This window comes from Mytilus trossulus, chromosome 12 (assembly GCF_036588685.1).
Source record: "Mytilus trossulus isolate FHL-02 chromosome 12, PNRI_Mtr1.1.1.hap1, whole genome shotgun sequence".
Lineage (NCBI taxonomy): Eukaryota > Metazoa > Mollusca > Bivalvia > Mytilida > Mytilidae > Mytilus > Mytilus trossulus.
In genome coordinates this window covers 8,590,675-8,618,375 of record NC_086384.1, presented here as the reverse complement: position 1 = coordinate 8,618,375, position 27,701 = coordinate 8,590,675, and the positions used below count along the sequence as shown (strand labels likewise).

The window sequence follows — 27,701 nt, the reverse complement described above, 5'->3', positions numbered from 1 at the left end:
AGATTAGATGCAAAATCAATTCTTTATTTTGTTCCGAGTTAAATAACCTTAAAACACATGTTCAAAAATCGACAGATACATATACGATAATAAATGAGTTGTATAATAGATTACTATGAATATGATACAATATGTATCTGTTACTATCATTCCAATTTTGAATAAATTGTAAAGATGCAAATTAGATAAAAATTGTGCCTTCTAACAGATGACGTGAAATGACATTTTATGGAAGGATAGAATAATATTGTTTAAACCCAATGAGGTTAATGTCATGATGACAGGGGTAAAAACATAGCTAGGCCACTGGAAATATGATGGAGAAATATAATAAAGACGATAAAAACAAGGTGAAAGTTTTAGCAGAACGACTTCAACCAGGACTGAACGAGAATGAACGACAACTTTTGTCAGCTTCAGAACTTGGAGACGAGGAAATTGTGAAACAGTTGATAGACCGCAGTGAAGCAAGTGCTGAAGTATTAGATTTTCAAGGAAGAAGTGCCTTAGATTTAGCTATTATTGCTGAGGATGAAGGCCTCACTTCGTATCTGATTAGAAAAGTTTCGGATAAGTTAATTCACCAAGGACTGCTTTGTGCAGTGGAACAACAGAGGACACAAATTTGTGAATTGTTGTTGAAAAATTCAATTTACGATTTGACGTCGAGCGAAAGACAGGCGAGTGAACAGTTAAATTTAATCTCAATCACAAATGGGACGACGAATAACGTGCACCCAAAAAATACTAAATCAAAAGTACGAATTATGCTAAAGGAAGCACTGATGCGAGCATCGATTAAAAACAATTTCCAAATCGTACAGATAATTATGTTGAAAGGAATCTGCTTAGAAATACCACATGACTACTTTTGTTCCTGCAAGCATTGTATCGGTGACCGCCATAATGATTACTTGGGATTTTGTAACCGTCGGTTAGATACATTTAGAGCTTTAGCAAGTCCTGCTTATATAAGTCTTACGGAAGAAGATCCTGTGCTAGCTTGTTTTCAGCTAAGTAAAAAGTTCCGACATCAAAAGCAAATTGAAACTGAATATCAGGTAAAAATCTAAATATGAATTGAAATGTTCAGGTTTACATAATTTTGCACTTTATGTTTTCCAAGTTTGTGTTCCGCGAATAATGATTTCGATTGTATTTATGACGCAAAACTTCAGTATATCATTTATAAAAATATAATGATGTGTTTTAGTTTTTTTTTTGTCGCTCAATTTCAAGTATTTGAATAATCTTTTTAATCCTTTTTATTCTCCCTTTTCTGTACAAACGAGAAAATACATTACAAGTCTAGTTGCTAATGATGTAGAATAGCTATATACTATCATTTTTTTGGCTGGATTCAAGACGTGTTGAAATACCTACAAAAGAAGATTTATTAGACACATATGTGGTTATATTCAGATTGAAGATTCACCATTGCCATAATTAAATGTTTGCTTTGTGATATCTTAAGAAATTTTACTCTGATGGAAGGTCTTAAATAGTCTTTTTTGGACTCCGGACATATTGCGAAGAAACGAGTACAAACCACAACCCATGACATTGTATACATTTAATAACTTCTTCAAAACAAACAATATGTAGAGATACTGCGAAAACAATGGTTAATTCATATTTTTTTCTATAGCAAATCTACGACGAGCTTGGTAATCAATGTGAGCAGTTCACTCTTGACTTACTAGACGAATGCAGATCATCGGAGGAGGTTAAAGTTTTGCTGTCTTCTTCTGTCAAAAGTAAAATAGAGACAAACACAGAAAAACCCTATAGCAGCGAATCGTTTCCTTTACTTTTAACAGCAATGCAAATGGAACAAAAACAGGTAGATATAATCTACGGTATTGACTTTTTTTTATAATTTCTCGCCGTTTGTCAACAAGCAGCAAGATGTAAGTATCTAGATATAGGAAGATGTGGTGTGAGTGCCAATGAGACAACTCTCCATCCAAATAACAATTTAAAAATTAAACCATTATAGGTTAAAGTACGGCCTTCAACACGGAGCCTTGGCTCACACCGAACAACAAGCTATAAAGGGCCCCAAAATTACTAGTGTAAAACCATTCAAACGGGAAAACCAACGGTCTAATCTATATAAACAAAACGAGAAACGAGAAACACGTATATATTACATAAACAAACGACAACTACTGTACATCAGATTCCTGTCATTCATGCCTATTTTCGATTTTGAAACAAGGAGATGTGGTATGATTGCCAATAGAGACAAACTAGTGTAGAAGTATTTTAAGGAATTATAGGTACGACTTTAAACAATGAGCTAAGCCCATACTGCATAGTCAGCTATGAAAGGTCCCGACATGACAAATGTATGAAAAAATTCAAACGAGAAAAACTAACGGCCTAATGTATGTACAAAAAATTAAACGAAAAACAAATATGTAACATATCAACAAACGACAACCACTGAATGACAGGTTCCTTACTTGTGATTAGAACACACATACATACAGAATGTAGCGCAATTAAACATGTTACCCTCCCCTAACCTGGAACAGTGGTGTAACAGTGCAACATAAGAACGAACTATAAAAATCAGTTGAAAAAGGCTAAACTCATTAGATGGATACACATAATAATACGTCTAACAGAAACACAGATTGGAAGCGTACGCGGCCGGGTACTTGTATATCCCAACAGCAAAAATACACCAATTACTGATCTGAGATTTCTCGTAGTTGTGTCCTATATGTTCTCCCATTTATTTGTATTGTAGTCCTATCATGTAATGTTGTCATTTTAAACAGAAACAAACGACAACCTACTGTATCTTGACTTGACATATGCAAACATAAAATGTAGCGCCGGGGGAAATGAGTTTTAACGATGATCCATCGAGTATAGCAAACACGCAATTCTTCCATCTTCAAGTAAAATTGATGCAAAATGGAGGAGTTTTGAATACAAGTATATATAATATTGAAATTGCGAATTTTAAGCGGAGTCCTCATGTAGGGAGAGTGTCATATTCTCTTTTCGTTAGTGGCTTGTCCCAAGTCAAAATGGTTGGCTCATTCCAACATCTCTTTTTTCCAGTGACAGGCTTAATCTCCTGTCCTATATTATAGGCACTCCGCTTTATTTTATTCAAAATCTTACGATTTAATTATTTGTTATTATGTTTTTCTAATGTTCACTTGATGATGCTCAGCAAATTACAATTATTTACAAGTTATCAGTTTTGATTATGTATCGTATGGCTTTTTTTAAACTAGGCTTAGCGTAACACTCTTTAGATGCGTGTGATCATTTAATGCAGATCATGGCCACCACAAGAACAAACATGAAGAGTGATACTGTTTTGCTATCACACATGAAAAAACTTGTACGTAACGAAATATATAATGTATTTATCCTTGTTTAGTTTGTAGCACATGAGAAGTGCCAAGCACAAGTTTCTGAGAAATGGTTTAAAGGTCTACAGGCAATGAGGTATCTGAATAGATTCCAGTATCTGTTACTGTCTATTCCGATTGGTATGGTTCTACTGCCTATTTTATCAGTCGTGTATATAGTTGCGCCTTGGAGTAAAGTAAGTAAATAATAAAAATGCTTATATCAATCGGTTTGCAATAAATATACATTGTGTTCTTCATTTGAATTGCTTGGTAAAGTTTGTTTGTAGGAACTTTCAAATTCTTAGAAAGCTAAATTTGGAAATAGCTATTACGCGCGTTAGTGATGGATTACTGGTTAGCGACAATGAAATAAAACAGAGGGATGTAGTTCAGATAAGCAGGTCGATCAGTATCAGACAAAGTTTTGCGCTGTTAGAATGAAGAAACTCATATATTAATGTAACCATTCTTATATTGTAGGTGACAGTCCTGCTAAATACCCCATCTACAAGATTCTTAAGTTATACATGCTCATACTTATCTTTTCTCTTTCTGACCGTGGTAGCCAAATTACATTATAGTGACATGTGGATTTCATTGGCATGTGATAACACACCAACATCTGCATATATTCTGATAACGCTGATATTTGTTTGGATTCTTGGTAAGACCATGCTCTGAATTTGTAATCCGGATTTTTTTCTTCTCAATCGATTTATGAATTTCGATCAGCGGTATACTACTATTGCCTTTATTTATACACTGTAATATTTTAAAATTTATTTTTGAGTTACAGAAAATGTCTGTTACATTTGTTTCAATTACAGGGTAAATATCGGAAATTGTGGAAACCAACAAAAAGTCTAAATAAAATAGTTTTTTTAAAATAGGTATTTTCAGAGCTATACAAAACATAAAAAAACAATATTAATTTAGGCTTGGAGTTTCTGAGAGACTCCAATAACATTGTAGTTTCGGCCAGTTATGCATATCTGTTTCCCTACCTGTAAATACTGGAAATTTGTTATTTCCCCGCAAAATTGAAGTTAAACTATATTTTATACTTGTTACTGTGACTTAAATGTGTGTGTTTTTTCTTTCGAGTTTAAGACAAACATAACAAATATATCTAAAATGTCTTTTTAATTTTGCTTATATTTTTTAATGCATTCGACAAAATTGCTATAAGTTGGTTAGTAACTTATAAATGTATGGAATTTTGAAATTCCTTTTGTTCACCTCATTTGAATATAATACATAAATAAATGACAACTACAGAAGGAGCTTGGACTCAGTAACTAAAACTTTAAAGATGAGTTAAGCTTTGTAAAAATGGATCTTGAAAACTTATATATGAGCATATAGAAGAGGGACGAAAGATACCAAAGGGACAGTCAAACTTGTAAATCTAAAACAAACTGACAACGCCATGGCTAAAAATGAAAAAAGACAAACAGACACACAATATTACACATGACACAACATAGAAAACCAAAGAATAAACAACACGAACCCAGTTTAAAAAAAGGGATTTAATATATTGTAGGCTGGATCTGGGAAGAAATGAAACAAGTATGGTCTTCTGGCATAGAAGATTACGCCGGGTCAGTTTGGAATATTATAGATTCGCTCATGCTGATGTTTCTTCTTGCGTCCTTCACCTTAGACATAGTTGTACCAATCAAAGTAGCGGACGCCTTTACTACAAACCCACTTCCTCTGAATGTAACAGGAGAACAAGTTAACCTGTCTACTCTCCTTCATTGTTACGTAACGGCTGAAGTTGACGAAGTTGATGTGTGTCCATCTGTTTCGTATTCCGTAGGAGGTATGTATTCAGAGATCGAAACTAACGTGTTCATACGCCTACAGTCCCCAAATATAGTCGAGATTGTTACTTTTTTTGTATATGTCACAGTAATTTACTAGTTACTGGAATACATTGCTGCATAGTCTACTGCGCTTAAAATTCATGTTCCATCCCTGTTAAAATGATTAAACAAAATAAACGACAAATTAATAGACTTTTGATCATTTTATTATTTTATTTATTTTATTGAAATCTTACAAAATAGTTAGCCGCTTAACGCCGATTGACTAGTTGAATAGTACATCTATCAACGGTATGAGTTAGAAGCGTAATATTCAAATGAAAGAATTAATAATAAGATAAAAAGATGTGGTATGATTGTTACTATGATACAATGTAACTATCCACCATACACAAACTTTGCTAATACAATTCAGAGTAGAAAACGAGGTTAACGAACAGACACTATTAAATGTTCATGTACACAACCGTTTAAATGCTATTTATATTTACAGTATCTTGGGAACCATCATGGATACCTGATCCCGAGCTGATCTCTGATATACTGTTTTCCTTTGGAATAATCCTGAGTATATCCAGAATTTCCTTTATTATGCCAGCCAATGAAACTTTCGGAACTATTTTAGTATCATTTTACCGAACATTCACAGACTTAATGAAATTGTGTGGCATGTTCTTGCTGATACTTTTGGCTTTTTCTTGTGGGTTAGCAGCTTTGTATGCCGCTCATCGATGTCAGACTACTACATTCAAAGGGTAAGCCCCAATTCAAGATTATATCATATCGCAGTCACATATCAAATTTATATTTTCAGCCATTCACCTCTCTTATATTTGTCTTCGGAAGACATTTGTATCACATCTTTATCATGGAATTTTTTCATCACGAATTGCATGTTTGTTCCTCCTCCTCTTTATCGTTTACTTCTTTTGGACATTCGTCGAAATAGTGTGTATCCTCTTCATCATCATCATCATCATCATCATCATCATCTATAAATACTAACTGACCACCAGATAAACTAGTCGTATCTTCGTCACTCAAATCGAGTATATCTGAACAGTCTTCGTCAAAATCAAATTTTGATGATAAGGAGTCTGTTCGGTCTGAAAATATACAACAGATGACTAGCTTAACATCCAATATCTAGACTCGACTTGATGAAATAAACGTCAGTAAACACATTTGCCCCCTCCAACATACCTTACACTATCTTCATTGGTTATTTAACTATATGTATTTGAGGGGGGCAAAGGGGTCCCCATAATAGCAAAACAGTGAATTGATTTGGTGAAAAACAGATAACAAGGAATTGAAAAGGGACAATAACAGATAACAGTAAATAAAATATGAAAATAAATCTGTCCAGGACCAATCCAGTTGATGACTCGTAGATCTTAGTATATAATTTGTAGTATGGACCTAGAAATTTGTCATTTGTGTAAACAAGACGTTTCGGCCATTGACACTTTATTATCAATTTGATTTTTAGATTTTTTATTTCTGAAAAGCAATATATATAATTTAAAAGTAATAAAAAAACCATTAATGCACAAGATAGTTTTTGTATATAATGACCTCATGATAAAACTTACTTATAAAATTCAAAAATACCAAGATCAGTGGAGACAGGACATGTAACTGACACACGCATGCCAGTTATGGTTATTCTGATAATAGAAATTGAGTCGAGTGACAATTCTGATAGTATAATAGACATTGGACCTAGTGAAAATTTGGATGACACCAAGTGAAACACCAATCACGCATCTTATGTGAAATTATAGAATATGGAAAATTTGGGTACAGTATTGGAGAAGCTGTTGGAATTTTAAAAGGGTATTTGTCAAAAAATTAAACTGAACACACATTATTTGCATCAATGGTTTCTGAGACTCAATTTTCGCCATGTGAAGCAGTCAAAAAGCTTTTAAAAATATGGTGGTTAGAATTCTCTTTCATGCTTTTGAAAAGAGAGGGAGTAGCACTTATAATATAAATGCTATAAGAAAAAGTTGTTGTATAATTCCCAAAGCCATAATTCAAACCACTACCATGTAGTTAATGTAAAACAATTCAAAGGAGAAAACTAACTGCCTAATTTATCCACAAAATAGTGAACGAGAAACTTAGTATTTCAGTAACAAACTATAACCACTGAATCCAGGCTCCTGACTTGGAAATAGGCACATACAGAATGTGACTGCGTCAACTTTAGCATGCTAGTTGGTGTCCAATCCTTCCCTAATCAGGGACCATGGTGTACTAGTACAACATAAAGATTATTATGGGGTCATTGAATGAAAAAAATCTATAGGGTGTACAAATGCTTTTTTTATATTATAATTTGTACAAAATGCTACATGTTCACAGACAATGGAATTTATTACAAAGGATGATAATATATACTGGAATGGTCCTGGGTCCAATTGATTTTAATATGTTTATGTGATGTATGTTACTGAAATTAATCTGCAAATACAGGGCCAGCCGATATTACCAGTAGAAAGACCTTAATAGATATATATACATTGTAAGAAGATGTGGTAAGCGTGCCAATGAGACTATTATCCAATCAAATAACAATTTTCAATTATCTTCAATTTCTACGGAAGATTGGCTGTCAAAATGCTAACATTCCAATTTGCAATAACAGTTAACAGCAAATAGATTCTCACAATAACAGATAACAAAATAGATAATAGTCCTATAACAGCTAACAAAGAATAAGACAATAACAGCTAACAGTAAATATATTTTCAGAATAACAGATATCAACGGATCAAAACGCCTCATAACAGCATAACAGTTAAACCCCTTGCCCCCCTCGTATATATATCCTAGTGGCTACACACACAATATCAATATTGCGCTGAGAGAAATAACTTCACACTGTATGTCCAAAGAATCAAATTTTATAGCAGAATAGATAGTGTTCAAGATTATTGTACGATCATTATTATTTTTTGGCATTTTTTTTTTTTTTTAGATGTAGCGAAAGACGAAATTATTGAATAATAAGACACTTTTTGGTCCATTCTTACCTGTTTTCTTCGTGCTTTTCAAACTAGAGTCTGTTTCCAAAATGTCCTTTCCCTAAAATGGAAAAGACATTGTTATTTGTTGTGAATATTTGTGTTTGTAAACATTTCTTCGGTATACATACACAGTTTTGCGCAATGCGTAAGTTATACAACACATACATAAAAACTTTCAAGAAGCAAGATCTAGATTAAACAATATTTATTCAGATAATTCATCATGATACAATATTTACAAAGGAAATAATATTCAGGATTCAGAAACAAGCAATTTGCTTTTACAAATCTGTCTCCTTAAAAGCAAGATCTAGCACTACTACATTTTTAGCTCACCTGGCCCGAAGGGCCAAGTGAGCTTTTCCCATCACTTTGCGTCCGGCGTCCGGCGTCCGTCGTCCGTCGTCGTTAACTTTTACAAAAATCTTCTCCTCTGAAACTACTGGGCCAAATTGAACCAAACTTGGCCACAATCATCATTGGGGTATCTAGTTTAAAAAATGTGTGGCGTGACCCGGTCAACCAACCAAGATGGCCGCCACGGCTAAAAATAGAACATAGGGGTAAAATGCAGTTTTTGGCTTATAACTCAAAAACCAAAGCATTTAGAGGAAATCTGACATAGGGTAAAAATGTTTATCAGGTCAAGATCTATCTGCCCTGAAATTTTCAGATGAATCGGTCAACCCGTTGTTGGGTTGCTGCCCCTGAATTGGTAATTTTGTGGAAATTTTGCAGTTTTTGGTTGTTATCTTGAATATTATTATAGATAGAGATAAACTGTAAACAGCAATAATGTTTAGTAAAGTAGGATTTACAAATAAGTCAACATGACCGAAATGATCAGTTGACCCGTTTAGGAGTTATTGCCCTTTATAGTCAATTTTTAACCATTTTTCGTAAATCTTAGTTATCTTTTACAAAAATCTTCTCCTCTGAAACTGCTGGGCCAAATTGAACCAAACTTGGCCACAATCATCATTGGGGTATCTAGTTTAAAAAATGTGTGGCCTGACCCGGTCAACCAACCAAGATGGCCGCCACGGCTAAAAATAGAACATAGGGGTAAACTGCAGTTTTTGGCTTATAACTCAAAAACCAAAGCATTTAGAGGAAATCTGACATGGGGTAAAAGTGTTTATCAGGTCAAGATCTATCTGCCCTGAAATTTTCAGATGAATCGGTCAACCCGTTGTTGGGTTGCTGCCCCTGAATTGGTAATTTTGTGGAAATTTTGCAGTTTTTGGTTATTATCTTGAATATTATTATAGATAGAGATAAACTGTAAACAGCAATAATGTTTAGTAAAGTAGGATTTACAAATAAGTCAACATGACCGAAATGGTCAGTTGACCCGTTTAGGAGTTATTGCCCTTTATAGTCAATTTTTAACCATTTTTCGTAAATCTTAGTTATCTTTTACAAAAATCTTCTCCTCTGAAACTACTGGGCCAAATTGAACCAAACTTGGCCACAATCATCATTGGGGTATCTAGTTTAAAAAATGTGTGGCCTGACCCGGTCAACCAACCAAGATGGCCGCCACGGCTAAAAATAGAACATAGGGATAAACTGCAGTTTTTGGCTTATAACTCAAAAACCAAAGCATTTAGAGGAAATCTGACACGGGGTAAAAATGTTTATCAGGTCAAGATCTATCTGCCCTGAAATTTTCAGATGAATCGGTCAACCCGTTGTTGGGTTGCTGCCCCTGAATTGGTAATTTTGTGGAAATTTTGCAGTTTTTGGTTATTATCTTGAATATTATTATAGATAGAGATAAACTGTAAACAGCAATAATGTTTAGTAAAGTAGGATTTACAAATAAGTCAACATGACCGAAATGGTCAGTTGACCCGTTTAGGAGTAATTGCCCTTTATAGTCAATTTTTAACCATTTTTCGTAAATCTTAGTTATCTTTTACAAAAATCTTCTCCTCTGAAACTACTGGGCCAAATTAATCCAGACTTGGCAATCATCATCTTTGGGGTATCTTGTTTTAAAAATGTGTCCGGTGACCCGACTATCAAATCAAGATGGCCGCCACAGCTAAAAATAGAACATAGGGGTAAAATGCAGTTTTTGGCTTATAACTCAAAAACCAAAGCTTTTAGAGCAAATCCAACACGGGGTAAAATTATTAATCAGATCAAGATCTATCTGCCCTATAATTTTCAGATGAATCTGACAACCCATTGTTGGGTTGCTGCCCCTGAATCGGTAATTTTAAGGAAATTTTGCTGTTTTTGGTTATTATCTTAAATTTTATTATAGATAGAGATAAACTGTAAACAGCAATTATGTTCAGCAAAGTAAGATTTACAAATAAGTCAACATGACCGAAATTGTCAATTGACCCCCTAAGGAGTTATTGTCCTTTATAGTCAATTTTTAACAATTTTCATAAAATTTGTAAATTTTTATTAACATTTTCCACTGAAACTACTGGGCCAAGTTCATTATAGATAGAGATAAATGTAAGCAGCAAGACTAGTAAAGTAAGATTTACAAACACATCACCATCACCAAAACACAATTTTGTCATGAATCCATCTGCTTCCTTTGTTTAATATTCACATAGACCAAGGTGAGCGACACAGGCTCTTTGGAGCCTCTAGTTAAAATTGTTTAATATTATATCGTATATAAAACAGCTATTATGAAGAGGCCCTTATATTGCGTTCCTATACATTCTTTGTTAGTTTTAGCCAAACTTGTACTTTGTAGTAGTACGTTTACATCTTACGAATAAGCAGATTGTTAATCTATCTCATATTTCCCATGGTTGTTCACGTTTTCTACCGAATTAGACTATTTACTGGATTTGTTAACATAAGTAACACAGCGGTTGCCACATGACTATCCTTCCGGAGCACCCGAGATTATCCCAAGTTTTTGGTGGGGTTCGTGTTGCTTTGTCTTTAGTTTTCTATTTTGTGTCTTCTGTACTCAGTCTGTACTATCATTTGTCGTTTTGTCTTCTTTTTTTTTTTAAATTTTTTAGCCATGTCGTTGTCAGGTTTTTTTTTCAATCTTTGAGTTTGGCTGTCCCTCTGGTATCTCCCGTCCTTCCTTTAGACTATTCACCGGATTTGTTATCATATAAGCAACACGACGGGTCCAACATGTAGAGCAGGATCTGCTCACCCTTCCGGCGCAACTGAGATCACCCCTAGTTTTTGGTGGGGTTCGTGTTGCTTATTCTTCAGTTTTCTTTGTTATGTCATGTTTACTATTGTTTGTCTTTTTCATTTTTAGCCATGGCGTTGTCAGTTTATTTTCGTTTTATGAGTTTGACTGTCCCTCTGGTATCTTTCATCCCTCTTTTATCTATGCATGTGTTACCTATACCATATTGATTACCCGCCACGTTAAGATAGTTTGCATTCAAAGCAGAATATAAAGCCCTTTCTGAGAATCCGATAAAACATTATAGTTTTGATAAGCATGTGAACTAGTTGTATATTTTTTTGCATATCCCATGCATTTGTCTTGGTGCTTTGGACTACCCTTTGTCGTGCATAATAGTTCCATTGCTTCACTTTTCTGACTTCCTCTTCAAGAGACTGTACAGTTGAAAACTGTCGAGTTTAGTTCTGCTTATTTTGAGATAGAGATAATAAAATATCCGCTGATTTTTTTTGATTTTTTTTTCTATTTGAAACAGGACTAGGAAACGCGAAAACGAAACGTCGCAAACAAGATATATATGGACCTAGAAATTGGGAACATCAAATTCCGCATATTAAACCACTTTACACGTCAAGTAATAGTAGTTGAATAAGCCTAGGTCTTTTCTTTTTGTTTATGTAAAAAAAAGTATTAGAACCATAGAATACAGTTACAGACGCCTATCATAAAATTTAGATGAGCTGCAAGTTGCATCCTTGATTATGAAATAATCTCACGGTGATATATAAATGTTAACCTCTACGTCATGCGGTCTCACGGTGACATATAAATGTTAACCTATACGTCATGCGGTCTCACGGTGACATATAAATGTTAACCTATATGTCATGCGGTCTCACGGTGACATATAAATGTTAACCTATACGTCATGCGGTCTCACGGTGACATATAAATGTTAACATATACGTCATGCGGTCTCACGGTGACATATAAATGTTAACCTATACGTCATGCGGTCTCACGTTGACATATAAATGTTAACCTATACGTCATGCGGTCTCACGGTGACATATAAATGTTAACATCCACGTCATGCGGTCTCTGGTGGAAAGATGTCTCATTGTCAATTATACCACATCTTCTTATTTGTATATCAAGTGCTCGAAGGCATCACTGTTTTCATCATATCTACATTTAGAATGTTATCTACATTTATTTGTAGAATGTTTATTTTCCTTTGTAATAATCTATATTTATCAACAGTAAACAGTAAGCGATCGTAATACAATTAATAGTGTAGATCAATATTATATCAGTTTGTTTTGCTCAAGGCCGATATTGTCCCTGTATCCATCTGTCAATATTTGTTTTAGAAACATTCATGAATGAGTTAGCCCGATTGGTTGTATATATATATAGTGTTACACAATATACGTGTGGACTGATGTGGTTCATAAATGTTTCTCGTTTCTCGTTTTTTTTTATATAGATTATATCGTTGGTTTTCCCGTTTGAATGGTTTTACATTAGTCATTTTTTGAGGCCCTTTGTAGCTTGCTGTTCTGGTGAGCCAAGGCTTTGTGTTGCAGACCGTACTTTGACCTATAATGGTTTACTTTTGTAAATTGTTACTTAGATGGAGAGTTGTCTCATTGGCACTCATACCACATCTTCTTATATTTAAATAGTATTGTTATTGCAAAAGAAAAGTGAAATTCTAAATAAACTTTTGTATTTGCTTATTCATGACCCGAACTCATTAAAGTACTGAAGTACTGAACATCGAATGACAGCATGTTCTTGTGGATGGTCAAAAGCACTTGTCTCAGAACAAAAAACATATCTCTATACCTGAAACTGATCTTAATGTACAGAAATATATTTTGTTCTGAGACAAGTTCGTGCGTGGATGATGAGTGAATGACAGGCAATTCAACCTCACCGTAATAACTGTTATATTGCAGTGATACAAATATACACTGGTTTGTTGTTATATATTATATTAATATAACAGTTACATGTATATACAATTTTCATCCATTGTTATATCATTCTATTCTACTATTCTAATAATAGTACTGTGTAAGTGCATGGTGGACACTATTCTAGAAAAAGTAAAAGAACAAATTTTTAGAACAGATTGGATTTGAGTAGGCATTCATATTTCCCCGCAAAACCAATCTTCTATGCAGAGTTAGTAAGGACCGCTAACTCTGCATGGGGGATTGCTGCAAAACGTTCTTGGGACATCTTCCGCATGCGTTAACACCATTTTTTGATACGTGTGCATATATATTATCAATGATTTCTTTTACGTATAATTATAGATTATCGTTGATCATCTCAACGAGATTGATTTTCTCGCTTGAGCTGGTACAGCGAAAGTGAGAAAAGCAATCGAGTTGAGATGATCAATGATAATCTGTTTATCGCTATTTTACCTATGACGACGTCGACAATTTCATGTCAATTTCGTTAGCAACGCCACGTGGCCTCCTTAGTTTCTAGTGATAATTTTTTCCATCTCAAGCTAGAAGCATGATATGAAAATTATCACAAAAAAAGATCAAAGGAAAAATGCACAAAATAGCGATAAATATATGTATCTAATAACAAAACATTTTTATGTTATTAATTTATGTTCTAAATAAAAATATTTTTATCAGTATTCATTTAAGAAATGTATTATAACAAACGAGAAGGAGTGTTATTTTGTACTCGTTAATGTCTGCGTATTTATCGTGTTTATCGATCGGTTAAAAACCCACACAAATGTTATGTAATGGAAATCTAGGCGACAGCAATGCATCGGAATGCCCCCACGGTCATCGCGATGTAAAAATTAGTTTTACGATGGCTTTTTCAAACAATAAATATTAATCATGTATTTATCGTGGAAATAAAAATCTTATTTATGAATACATGGCTGAATAATGTAGTCATAATTTGTTTTGTGAAACCTACTCCAGATCCGAATTTTTAACAGTTCGTTAGTTTACAGTTCGCAGGTAATCATTTTGTACGCGTCACCTTACTCGGACATATCATTCTGATGCAAAGCCTATCAAGCATTTCTCTAACCCTATATGCCGCGTTCATTGCGGAAAAGCAACACACTAAGTCTTTGAAAACACCACTAAAAAATGCATACCTTTTTCGTGAGCAGCTTTACACGTATAGCTCGCAGTACTCTGCCAATGAACATGGTCTTTTGACGCTTTTCCTGTTCTGAAAAAATACGCAACAATCTAGATACTTTTTCGTTAAATGTTTACTTAAATATTTTATAGTCATTATACATAATTCAGCTGATTTTAAAATTTAAACTTGATATATTGTTTGTGGTTAATTTGTTGGTCTACCACCATAAAAAAAAGGGGGTGGGGTAGGGGGAGGTTAAAGGATATGAAAAAAAATATTGTTGAAAATTACTTCCATGCTCCTATAATTTTTCTGTTGAAATCGGCGTAAAATATTTGCAGATTGGGCAAGTTGATGCAATGCCTCGTCGGTGGAATGAGAGCGTAGAACTTTGCATATGGTAGGCGTCTGATTTGACTTGTTTTCCCGGCTGTTCATGAGTGCGTATTTATACATCCCACATAGCCAAACGGACTTTAATATTGGTTCTATTGTCAGTTGGAAGTTAACGTGACACGTTATCTATATAAAGTAGACCATTAGGGTCTGGAAAAAGGTACCTGTAAACCAAAATACCTTTATGGCAAATATTTAGATATAGGAAGATGTGGTGTGAGTGCCAATGAGACAACTCTCCATCCAAATAACAATTTAAAAATTAAACCATTATAGGTTAAAGTACGGCCTTCAACACGGAGCCTTGGCTCACACCGAACAACAAGCTATAAAGGGCCCCAAAATTACTAGTGTAAAACCATTCAAACGGGAAAACCAACGGTCTAATCTATATAAACAAAACGAGAAACGAGAAACACGTATATATTACATAAACAAACGACAACTACTGTACATCAGATTCCTGACTTAGGACAGGTGCAAACATTTGTTTACTTACCTGATTCTGAAAGGGTGGTCATGATATTTACTCAATTATTATTCAAATATCCTACAAACAATTTTAACTAAATGTTTTAACATAAGTGTACATTGATGTCCCGACCGATTTACAGGAAATAGTTTTCCTGCGAAATATTAACAATAAGCTTACTATCTAAAACACAACTACTACTTATACCGTGTAATCCGTTTTAAGTGGTATGTCCGCTTTCACATGACCTTCAATATACAATTATTTTATATTCGACAAAATAATATTATTGATTTTTATCTTTCAAAATTGGTTAAGAAATTAATTTCCATTTAAGTTAGTCACATCTCATTTTGTTCTTTTAAAGCATCAACATGTTTCATATAAGACAAAAAGCTCGCAAGAGCCTGAATCGCTCACCTGTTACTTTTTTGCTAAAATCTTTCAATAATAATTATTTTTGCTTTTCAATATATATTAATGACTTGCTTAAAAGTCCATTTAAATGTTCATTGTATATGTCTCATTTTAGCCAGTGTCTATGATTGTTGACGTACAAGGAAATAAAATACAAAATTAGTACTACATTCATTTCAGAAGATTTCTTAAGTTAAAAATCATGAACAACTTGTGTAAAATTGTCCTTAAAGGGCAATAACTCCTTAAAGGGTCAATTGGCAAATCTGTACATCAAACATTTTTGTTGATCTTACTTTGCTGAAAATGTTTGCTGTTTACAGTTTATCTTCATCTTAAATAATATTCAAGTTTATAACCAAAAATTGCAAAATATCCTTAAAATAACTAATTTAGTGGCAGCAACCCAACAATGGGTTGTTTAGTTTGTCTGAAAATTTCAGGGCTGATAGATCTTGACCTTTTGAACCTTTTTTTTTACCCTAGTCAGATTTGCTCTAAATGCTTTTAGTTTTTGAGATATAAGCCAAAAACTGCATTTGATCCTTATGTTCTATTTTTAACCATGGTGGCCATGATCATTGTTGATGGATAAAAAATTTGGTTACATATTATAAAATAAATTTCTGAAGGAACATTTATTTAAAGTTAAGAAGAATAAGGCATAATAGTTTCAGAGGGAAAGATTTTTTTATTTTAGCAGACTTGATGAACAAATTTCGTAAAATTGTCTTTAAACGGCATTAACTCCTTAAAGAGTCAATTGACACTTTTGCTCATATAACTTCTTTGTAGATCTTACTATGCTAAACATTATTGCTTTTTACAGTTTATATCTATCTATTATTATATTCCAGATAATAACAAAAAACTGCCAAATTTCCTTTAAACTTCCAATTTAGTGGCAGCCACCCAACAATGGGTAGTTCGATTCGTCTTAATATTTCAGGGCTTATATATCGTGACCAATTGAACAATTTTACCCTAGTTCGATTAATCTTAATATTTCAGGGCTTAAAGATCTTGACCAATTGAACAATTTTACCCCATGTCAGAGTTGGTTTAGTTTTTGACATATAAGCCAAAAACTGCATTTGACCCTTATGTTTGTTTTTAGCAATGGCGGCCATGTTTGTCGATGAATCAAAATTTCGGATACAATTTATAAATTAGATAGCCTGTGGATCAGTTAGTTAAAGTTTGAAGGTATTTTGCACAGTTTATGACGACAGATGACGACGACGAATGACAAGTGATGGAATAAGTTCACATGCGGCCCTTCGGGACCCAGTGAGCTAAAAAAGAGATGTTGTATATTTGCCAATATGACAACTGTCCATATGACTTTGATATCATATTCCGTATTCATTCAAATAAATAATTTCATTATGTACAATTATAAATTAGTTTCAGGGCGACTTTATTTATGTTGGTATGGTCTCTGTTTGGCTTTGGACCAGGAGAAGCACCGGAGCTGAACAAGGATGCACCAATGAGTTCTCTGACGAACAACCCTTCAAGGAACGTCTACACAGAGAACCTCGGATACTTACTATACGGTACATATGTCTTTGCTGCGCTGATTGTATTAATGAACCTGCTGATTGCTGTGATGTCAGTTACATTTGAAGAAGTACAAGTGAGTGTAATATATTTGGGTCTGGTTGGGGTCCTTTTTCTGTTTTCTTTGTTTGTTCTGTCAATTGTGTCTATTCTTTATTTTTTGGCCAATTTTTCTCTTTTGATCATAATTTTTATATTTTGTCCTATTTTTCTCTAGGTTTTGTATTTTTGGCTCTTAATTCTGAACTTTGTATCCATTATTTTTATTCTGTAAATCCGATCCAGACTATGATATATTGAAATACACAGATCGTTTTCTTCTTCGAGTAAATGCCATGAGTTTTTTTATTTGAAATAAAAGCAAAATAATTTTTGATTTGTTTATAGTTAGGTTGTAGAAAAAATATTTTTGTTGGTACAATTGAATTTTGGAATATACATTGCTTGCTTAAGTTATGCTTATACTTTTAATAAACTTAAATAAAATGCCTTGATGCTTGTATGTTGATTTTACAGGATAAAAGAGATGTAGAATGGAAGTTTATGAGAACAGAGCTGTGGCTTTCGTTTATAGAACCCGGATGTCCAGTGGCTCCACCGTTCAATATTATCCCAACTCCAAAAACAATTATGAAATTTGTCTGTTGTATAAAGAGTTTTATATGCAGATGTGGATGTAAAACTGAGCTTAAAAGAACCAGTATGTTCAAAAAGGTTATATATCACAAATCTTGTACATGTACAAATTCATATTTATGTCCTCCACTTCCTGACTTTACAATGGCCTCTTTTCATAAAAATAATCATTCAACTTACATTTATCGTAAGTTATACTGAAATGTTCATGACTAACGACTACTATTTATCGTACGATATGTGTTCCTCATTATGAAACAAGTAAAATAACAAAAACAACTATTTCAAAATAAATTCTTAACGGAAGGTGCCTATAATCAGATGGCAAAATCAAAAGCTCAAAAATTTCAAAGGAATGAATAACAACTGTCATATTTCTGACTTGGTACAGGTATTTAATGAATAGAAAATATACTTTTGCTTTATTGAACTTGTGTATGGGTTGAATATACGCTGTTCATGTTCCATCCTTTTGTTAGTATATAATGTTGTTTATGTTGCAAGTATTTACGTCACACGTGTATACATTCGACCGAGAACTAATTTTGTACCAATGTATCATGGCCGTATTATTGATAATGGTCCATCCATGGAATTTGATGCGACTGTCTTACAAATGAAAGGTTTAGCTAGCTATTGAACCAGGTTCAATTCACCATTTTCGTCATTAGAAAATGCCTGTACCAAGTCAGTGATATTACAGTTGTTATCCATTCGTTTGATGTGTTTGAGCTTTTTATTTTGCTATTTGATTAGGGACTTTCCGTTTTGAATTTTCCTCAGGAATCAGTATTTTTGTGATTTAACCTTTTTCGTTCACATAATTTATTGAATTTACATTTCATTTTTGTCGAGGTCCGTCTTCTTGTTCATATTTTTTTCATTTTAAAATGTGACATAATAGATGGCAGTATATTTCCTATGTTCTAAACTTAAATAAATCAATGGGGGCTTCGTTGGTCGGTTGGAATATCTACAGATAATCACTTTTTCAACAGTGAAGATGTTAGTTCTAACATTGCCTTTGACAGTAGCATTTGTCTCCAATCTTCATCGAGATGGATTAACATTTGTCCTGCAATGATAGTCATGAGTTTAACTTCGGAAACTTTGGTTGCCCCCATTAATAAACAATGACCACTATGATCTGCTACATGTAGTAGCTATAATGATAAAAGTTGCGTTACACTCAGTTAAACTTCATTGGCATGCAATTAACAAAGGCCCTCCCTTTATTTCACAGCTGACATATAATTGAATGATGTAAGATGTGAAGGTATAGGTAAAACAGATTAGGGATGTTCCAAACTTTTAATTTACTTACATGCGTTTTGATCAGATGATTATGATGATGATGATGATGATGATATGTGGGTTTCTCTGTCCGACTATCCTGTCTGAATATTGCGGACTTTCTACCTATTGTCTGGTTCTGTTTCAGTTGACCGTTTAGCTTTTACTTTGTTTCGAGGAGTGTGATAAGGTGTATCTGGCCGATCCAAGATCAGCTCTGTCAATATATGATATATTCTATATTGACGTTGCCGTAGTTTTGCTCATGCATAATCAATTTAAGCTAGACGTGTCTTGATCTCAATTACTCGTGTAATAACCTATAATTCATCAATAATATATGCCTTTATTGTCTCAAACTTGATAGTTTCACATATGTATATACAAGTCTAAATTGAAAATAACGTTCAAATATATGATTGCGTTGGATAAATAGTTATCAAAGGTACCAGGATTATAATATAGTACGTCAGACGCGCGTTTTGTCTACACAAGACTCATCAGTGACGCTCATATCAAAATATTTATAAAGCCAAACCTCAATTTAACGTGTGCAGCCAAAATACTTTTTATGGTAGAGGGGTCGATATACCAACACAATTTTCCAAAGGCCACAAAAGTGAAAAATAACGCAATTGACTAACAGGTCGCATAACGGAATTTCTGAAATCCTGCTGACTGTCATGGAGATTGTCAAATAAACAGATCACCAGATGTAACGAAATGAATCTTAATTATCAAATCAATACCAATCCGAAAACAATAAACTTGCGGAAAGATGGTATACCTCAAACATGGGGTGTAAAAAGTGGTACATTATATCCGGATTCAGTCAATTGATGTCTCTTCAGTGATGTTAGGAATCGAAAATAGCCTTTTTTGTGCTAATGCGGCGTAAAGCAACCAACAATCAATCAATCAGGAATCGAAACGGTTTTGGAAAGCCATATTATTTGCCTATATCTAATAAGGATAAACCCTTGAACGTTGAACAGTCGAAATGGGATGAATGTTTTATATAACTTAAAGGGAAATATAATACAAGCCCAAACAAAAAACAAAACAAGTCTAAATTGAAAACAACATTAAAACTTATAATTGCGTTGAATAAACTCCCATTTTGTTTACGTGTGCATGCAATACAAATTTCTTAAAAGAGGGATCGAAATACAGCACCAACAACATTTACCTAAAAGACCGCAAAAGTAAAAAGTATATTTTAACAAAACGCATTTGAATAGCAGGTCGAACAAAGGATGTTCATACACCCTCATGACTGCCATGGCGATTGCCAAATAAACAGATCACTAGATGTAACGCAATGTTAATACAAAACAAAAAAACAATAAACTTGAGGAAAGGATGGTATACAGTGGCGGATCCAGGAATTTTCATAAGTGGGGGCCCATTGACTGACATAAGAGAGTGCCCGCTCCAGTCACGCTTCAATGATTCCCTATATAAGCAACCAAATTCCCCCTCCCCCCGGGCCCCCTCTAAATTCGCCTCTGGTATACCTCAAACATGGGGTCCAAAAATTAGTTATCAATAGTACCAGTACCGTCATCTGTAACGCTCGATACTCAAGTCTTGGTGAATTAATCCATATAATTATATAAATAATCTATAATATAATATTCTTTGTATCCCATACTTCTATGTTCTCTTTTCCTTTTGGAGTGACGTAATTAAAAATAAAATAACATTACAACCGAACTCCGTTGAAAATTATAAACAGAAAGTCCTTAAGCAAATGGTAAAATTAAAAGCTCAAAAATATCAAACAAATGCATAACATTTATGAAATATTCCTGACGTGTACAGGCATTTTCTTATGTTGAAATTGATGGATACAACATGGATTTATAGCTAGCTAAACAATCCACTTCCAATGATCGTCGCATGAAATAAATGTATGCAATTGTCTTAATCTGAACATGGAAATGATTTTGTGTGTGTCGGCTTTTATATTAACAGATCCATATATCTGTTATTAATTAATATAAATATCTTATATTTGTTTTCATCTTCAGAAAACAGATGATCCATGCAACGTCCGAAAGGTAAATATTCGTACATTATTAACTCGAAAATTCCGACTATAGTTTGTTGTTTCATTATTTCTAGAACTGGTTTGCACAGAATGCACTACGTATGTTTCCATACGACACATTCTCTAAGTCTGTAGTAAAGTTAAACATAAAAAGTATTTATGCAAGATTATTTCCAAAGCATCACAACAGTTAAAAATGCGACCATATCAAATATGAAGAAAACAAGTAAAAATTAATAATAATATGTAGACCAAAATTTTTAAAATATCAAGAAAAATGCACAAGAAACCACTAGAGGTCACGATTAAATAAATGGTATAAAATTTCCTAGTATTGTTGATGAGAATATTTCCATTTTTGTCGAGCCTTCGAAAAAGCGAGACATAGCGATCCTACTTTCCGTCGGCGTCAGCGTCGTCGTCGGCGGCGTCCACAAATATTCACTCTGTGGTTAAAGTTTTTAAAATTTTAATAACTTTCTTAAACTATACTGGATTTCTACCAAACTTGGACAGAAGCTTGATTATGATCAAAAGATAGTATCCAGAAGTGAATTTTGTAAAAATAAAATTCCATTTTTTCAGTATTTTACTTATAAATGGACTTAGTTTTTCTGCAGGTAAACATTACATTCACTCTGTGGTTAAAGTTTTTGAAATTTTAATAACTTTCTTAAACTATACTTGATTTCTACCAAACTTGGACAGAAGCTTGTTTATGATCATAAGATAGTATCCAGAAGTAAATTTTTTAAAAATAAATTTCAATTTTTTCAGTATTTTACTTTTAAATGGACTTAGATTTTCTGCCAGGAAACAACACATGCACTTTGTCGTTAAAGTTTGAATTTTTTTAATAACTTTCTTCTTTCCTATACCATTTTGGATTTGTACCAAACTTGGACAGAAGCTTTTTTATGATCAAAAGCTAGTATCAAGAAGGAAATTTTGTTAAAATTTTGTACCTGTGTATCTGTATTTTACTTATAAATGGACTTAGTTTTTCTTCCAGTTAACATTACATACAGTCTGCAGTTAAAGTTTAAAAACATTTATTAGATTCATAAACTATCTTGGATTTTTACCAAACCTGGACAGAAGCTTTTTACGATCAAAAGATAGTATCAACAGGAATAATTTTATTGATTTTTTTCCTCATTTTTGTTGAGCCTGTGATTAACAGCAAAAGTAGGCGAGACACTGGGTTCCGCGGAACCCTTACGAATTTTTTAAGATTAATTCCGGACGAGGAGACCCATTGGTTGCCATTGGCTGATATCTGCTCTATGATTGACTTGTTGTCTCCTTGACACTGTCCCTATTTCTGTTCTCAAGTTTAATTCCTCAGTAACGATTTCCCCAAAAAATCCAATTTGAGAACATAATGGAATAGCTACAACAATCTGCAGTTTTTATTGTTTTACTTGAGATTCTAACATCGTTATATTATATATCAAGTTCAGTTACAAGTAATCAAATACAAATTCCTCAAATACATATGCCAACTGTAAAAGCTTTAGCTACTTTTTTGTGCAATTTCAAAAGCTTTTGACAGATTTATCAAATTGATTGCATGTCATATACCGAAAAAGAAATATGACAACACGTAAATTGCTAAACTATTTGAAATAAAAATAAATATTATATCAGAAGTCTTTAAACATATTATTCATAAAATAACATCCAGAAGTTTATAAATTTTGCTGTCATAGAAAACTACATTTACTAAGACCCTTTTATGATATTCACATTTTATTGTGTTTCCAACCTTCTTTATCCTAATTATGTATGTCTTTTCTAACACATTGTATGAACACTAATAGTTTTAATCCCCTTTATCATCCAGAAATGTTTGATTTTTCACCGTTTATATTAAGAACGGTTCCCTTAATAACTGGTATTGAATATAAGAAACAAATATTGTTAGTTTTGCCTTGATACAAATGTAATTAAACACTTATAGTCTAATCATTATAAAGAAGTTAGTTCATTTATTGTAGGTTGTGATATGTTCGTTAGTAAGGAGATATATACTACACGCAGAGCGGGAAAAGGTTGAAGACGACGATGGTATTATTTGTAATAAGATTGAACTAAACATCACCATGTATTTGTACTTATTAACTTGGTGGTATTATAATTAATTCCACAAAACTGTTTGAGATGAGTTGACCTTTATATGTGATGACATAAATCGGCTAATCTTCTCTTCAAAAAAGCTAAAAGTAATATTAATTTGGGAAATCAGTTACATAGTTTCTTTAATTGGAAAAAGGAATTGCTTTTCTGTATAATATCATATTATTGCTAATGTTTTCTGTATAGACATATTTTAAGTAGATGTCTGTTGCATAGAAATGATTGCAATTCAGCTGACCATGGACATCAGGGGTTGAAGTCATAAAACTTTGCTCAGTGCTTGGAGCACAAAAATCATGCTGGAAACACCAAATCCAGTATTTTGATTGGTTGATTCCCGAGTCTGAGTACAAAATTCTTGCTCGAAAGTTTTATGACCGCAAGGCCTTGCCATATAAACAAATGACTATTTTTTGAATGACATCTTGATTTGTAATTGAATGACAAAACTATTATTTAGTTACTGGATTCATGTGAAACAACTTAACTTAACGTTACGGCAGTATTGTAAATGCTGACTACCGTATATGACTATACGTTTTTGGAAACGACGAAATATTTGTAATTAAAGACTTGCACAAAAAGAAATATGCAAATTTCAAACCGTTTTTTTACCGACTAATTACATGTATTTGAATGTTGTTTTTGCTTTTGTATGATTTCACCATTTACTATTTACAATTGTAGACGCAACAGAAGACAAATTAAGACGATTGATAGAGCTTGTTGCTTCCAAAATTGAAGGTCGACTTGACGACATTGAGAATCGACTCAATACAGTTGATACCAGCATCGGTGATGTTAATAAAGGAGCCAATGAAATCTTTACCCTCCAAAAAACTGATATGGGTCTTACAGAAAAGGTAGGTTATATATGGTGCATCATACCATTAATCACTTTCAAAAATTAAAATCACAAAAATATTGAACTCCGATGAAATTCAAACTAAAAGTCCATAATCAAATGGATAAATCTAAAGCTCAAATACATTTACCTTTGAGTTTCTTGACTATATTTGATAGTTTTTGTTTCTATTTATTTATTTGTTTATACGTTTATTCGTCTCAAGGCCCTTACAGCCCGTGATCAGTTTTAGGAGATTATCAACGCAATTTGCACTTGGTGTATATTTGAAATTCGATTGTTGAGTTGTCGTCCATCTGCCCAAATTCTGTTTGCTGTTGTTATTGTTGTTATCATAAGGTTAATGTCCTCCGAAAGTGGTTTGGAGAAACTTGGCTGATGGTGTGGGTTTTGTTTGTTAAATCTTTTGTTATGCAACTATATTTGTATATTACTTAGTTAAGACTTTAACTCTAGGTACTGTAATGTCAAATTGTTTTAACCGATAAAAATCATAAATACTTGTCGTCTCAAGTCATCTAATCGCGCCCGCGACATTTCAAAGAAATTAAATTCTTAAACATTAAGGGAAACCTTATCAGAATTAAACACACACATACAAAGAAAATAATTGTTTGTATTGCTTTCTACAATAATTAACACTGTTTCATTGCCTTAACTAATGCAATATGTTATATGTGGATAATGTAGGTTATTACAACTTTAAATATGAGAGCCAATAAATGATCTTTATGTTCGGATAAACTTTAGAAACAGACATATCACTAATGGAAAGATATCAATGGATCCCACTATATTACATCATAGCATGTAAAACAAGTATCATTCCTCTGGTACAATACCATAAGCCAAGATTTATCACATATTGTATACATCATCTCAACAATGTGTTTAGATTCTTCTCATGCTTGTTTGTAACTACCCTCTACGATTTATTTCATTTAGTCGAAAAGAAGTTAAGTAACTCTTTTAACAAAGTTGTTTAATGTTTTATGTACAAGTGAATGAATTTCGTAATAAATGAATCCTTATTGAGCAATACATTGTGTTTTTCCTCATGGTTTCTTTGGCAAATATATATTACTAATTGATTATTTGTGAGAACATGCCTATAGGTTTACATATCAATAGAAAGCTTGAAGGAAATATGATCAGTGGTAGACCTTTCAAGCTTCCTTTTGTCAATGATTTATGAGACAATTTCAGCAGATGACATATTACTTTGTAATCAATATTTACAAATTTACTTTTTATAATCCATAACCTGTCAAATATTTTAGATTGAATTTATTTGTTAAAACAAAAGACAAAATATAATCATATAGTTAATATATTGAGTGATCTAGTGATCGTTTTACCTTGCTGTTAAATAGATTTTACAAGAATGTACTACTTTCATATAGTTTTTAAATTTATTTGCTCTAATATGTTCGGATTCTGTTCACTAGTTATGTAAATGCGTTGTAGCCGTTCTCTGTTTTTATCACACTGATATAAAAACAATTTTTATTTTCCGTACGACAAGGGAAAGTCGTTAAGTCACATGCCTTGAAATGTTCGTTTTTCATTTCCCCCTCTTCTAACAATTAAGAACCACAGCTCTTTGAAGGATAGAGCTCGAATCCGTACATGACATACTCTAAGCTTGATTGAATAGGATTGTTTTTTCTCCTATGAATTTGTTTTAAAATATACATTTTGAAGTCTCTTTTTTTTTGGTAGACAGACTGGGTTTCGAACCATTGTTGAATGCCAAACGCCGACCAATAGTTGCTTATATTCTGCGTCATTTGTCTCTGGTGTCGGGTTAGTGCCAATCGTACAGCATCTTGACTTCTTCCTTTATATAAAGAAGATAGATATTATATGAAGATAGTGGTCTCAAACACAAATGTTAATTGATTGATCAAAGATGTTTTAATTGATCATTCGTCTAATGAAATGTAATATGATATAACCTTATTCTTAGTCACTTAAGATACAAAAATATATGTTTTTATATTGGAATCCTCTATAATATTTAACGTTAATATTAAATTTGTTTCAAAACAATTTTTTACATATGTATATTCTCTCTTTTTTGTACTAGCTGATTGAAGCACAGGAGATTTACAAAAAACTAATGCATAAAAACTGGGAAGAGAATACAATGTTTTATGAACGGAAACTTGAAGAAATTAACGAAATGAAAGATGAAAAACTTCGATTGGTAGCTCTAGGGAAAATGACAGAGGCAGAAAGAATAAATGATGAAATGTTAGCCAAGCTAATGACCGAATTTGTACCAAAAACTACACTGAAATGATAGAGGACGGATACTTAATTTGATATATATCATGAATAGGATTTAAGCGGTTTTTACAGCACTGAATGTTCATGAAATATCGAAAAATCCATAACAAGATGATCAGTAACAATACAATATTTATACTCTTAAATACGTTTACGACATACACAAGGAAGTCGTCTGGGTAAATTTGTAGATAAAACACAATGATGATAAATATTCATAATCTTGTTTTTGTGACATGAAGACAGATCATCAAACTAACATTAACTAGTGGATACAATTCATTCAACCATGAATGGGTCGTTCTGCATTCGTTTATATAAACAACATTTCATACGATAGTGCCGTACATTATTTCACTCAGTTTTTGTTTGTAACACAGATTTGTTTTCGTTCAATCGATTTATGAATATTTAATAGCGGTATACTACTGTTGCCTTAATTGGATACCAACTGGTAGTATATCTATAACGCTTTCCATATCCTATTAATCACTATTCCTAAATGTCATACATTCAGAACTTATAAACAATTTACTTTTACTTTTTAAAGCCCAACCAGTTAACAAGCCTCACACTTTTAATTTCATTCATCAAGTTGCTTTCATCGTTAATTTATCAAATAGATACAACAAACAATATGCATGTATTTGTTTTTACAAAAAGGTTTATTCCACTATTTTCTACATAAGGGAATGGATCAATGTATCAAGTCAGGAATAAGACGTTTGTTTTATGTTCGTTTTATGTGTTTGACCGTTTGATTTTTTCCAATTGCTAAGAGACGTTCCGTTTTGAATTTTCTTTGGAGTTCAATGTTTGTATTATTTGACTTTTTCCTAGTGGTAATATGCATACGTTTTAATCAAAGCAAATCAAAGAAACATATATCAGACGCAGATAAGACAGTACGTTTTGCTTTAAGTTATCAATAAAGAATTTTGCACACTATTACTGTCCACGATAATTTAAGTCCTTGTAGTCAATGTTTAAGCCTTTGTCATGAATTGTTTCATATACACACACTGTTAGTTATTTAATAACCTTTTTACCA

General features: G+C 33.0%; 2 protein-coding genes across 2 annotated transcripts; one reads left to right on the top strand and one right to left on the bottom strand.

Moving 5' to 3' along the window:
• Nucleotides 1-189: 189 nt before the first annotated feature.
• LOC134692125 (short transient receptor potential channel 7-like) lies at nucleotides 190-27,701 on the top strand. Its single transcript, XM_063552545.1, has 12 exons — nucleotides 190-1,061; nucleotides 1,649-1,843; nucleotides 3,407-3,574; nucleotides 3,861-4,044; nucleotides 4,927-5,208; nucleotides 5,706-5,967; nucleotides 17,217-17,448; nucleotides 17,889-18,086; nucleotides 21,335-21,364; nucleotides 23,355-23,424; nucleotides 24,181-24,356; nucleotides 26,448-27,701. Exons 1-12 carry the CDS (start codon nucleotides 315-317, stop codon nucleotides 26,661-26,663), a joined length of 2,760 nt encoding a protein of 919 aa, XP_063408615.1. The 5' UTR covers nucleotides 190-314; the 3' UTR covers nucleotides 26,664-27,701.
• LOC134692124 (uncharacterized) lies at nucleotides 6,042-15,556 on the bottom strand. The gene is made up of 4 exons (XM_063552543.1): nucleotides 15,420-15,556; nucleotides 14,535-14,611; nucleotides 8,257-8,308; nucleotides 6,042-6,318 (listed from the first exon to the last, which is right to left on the bottom strand). Exons 1-4 carry the CDS (start codon nucleotides 15,439-15,441, stop codon nucleotides 6,095-6,097), a joined length of 375 nt encoding a protein of 124 aa, XP_063408613.1. The 5' UTR covers nucleotides 15,442-15,556; the 3' UTR covers nucleotides 6,042-6,094.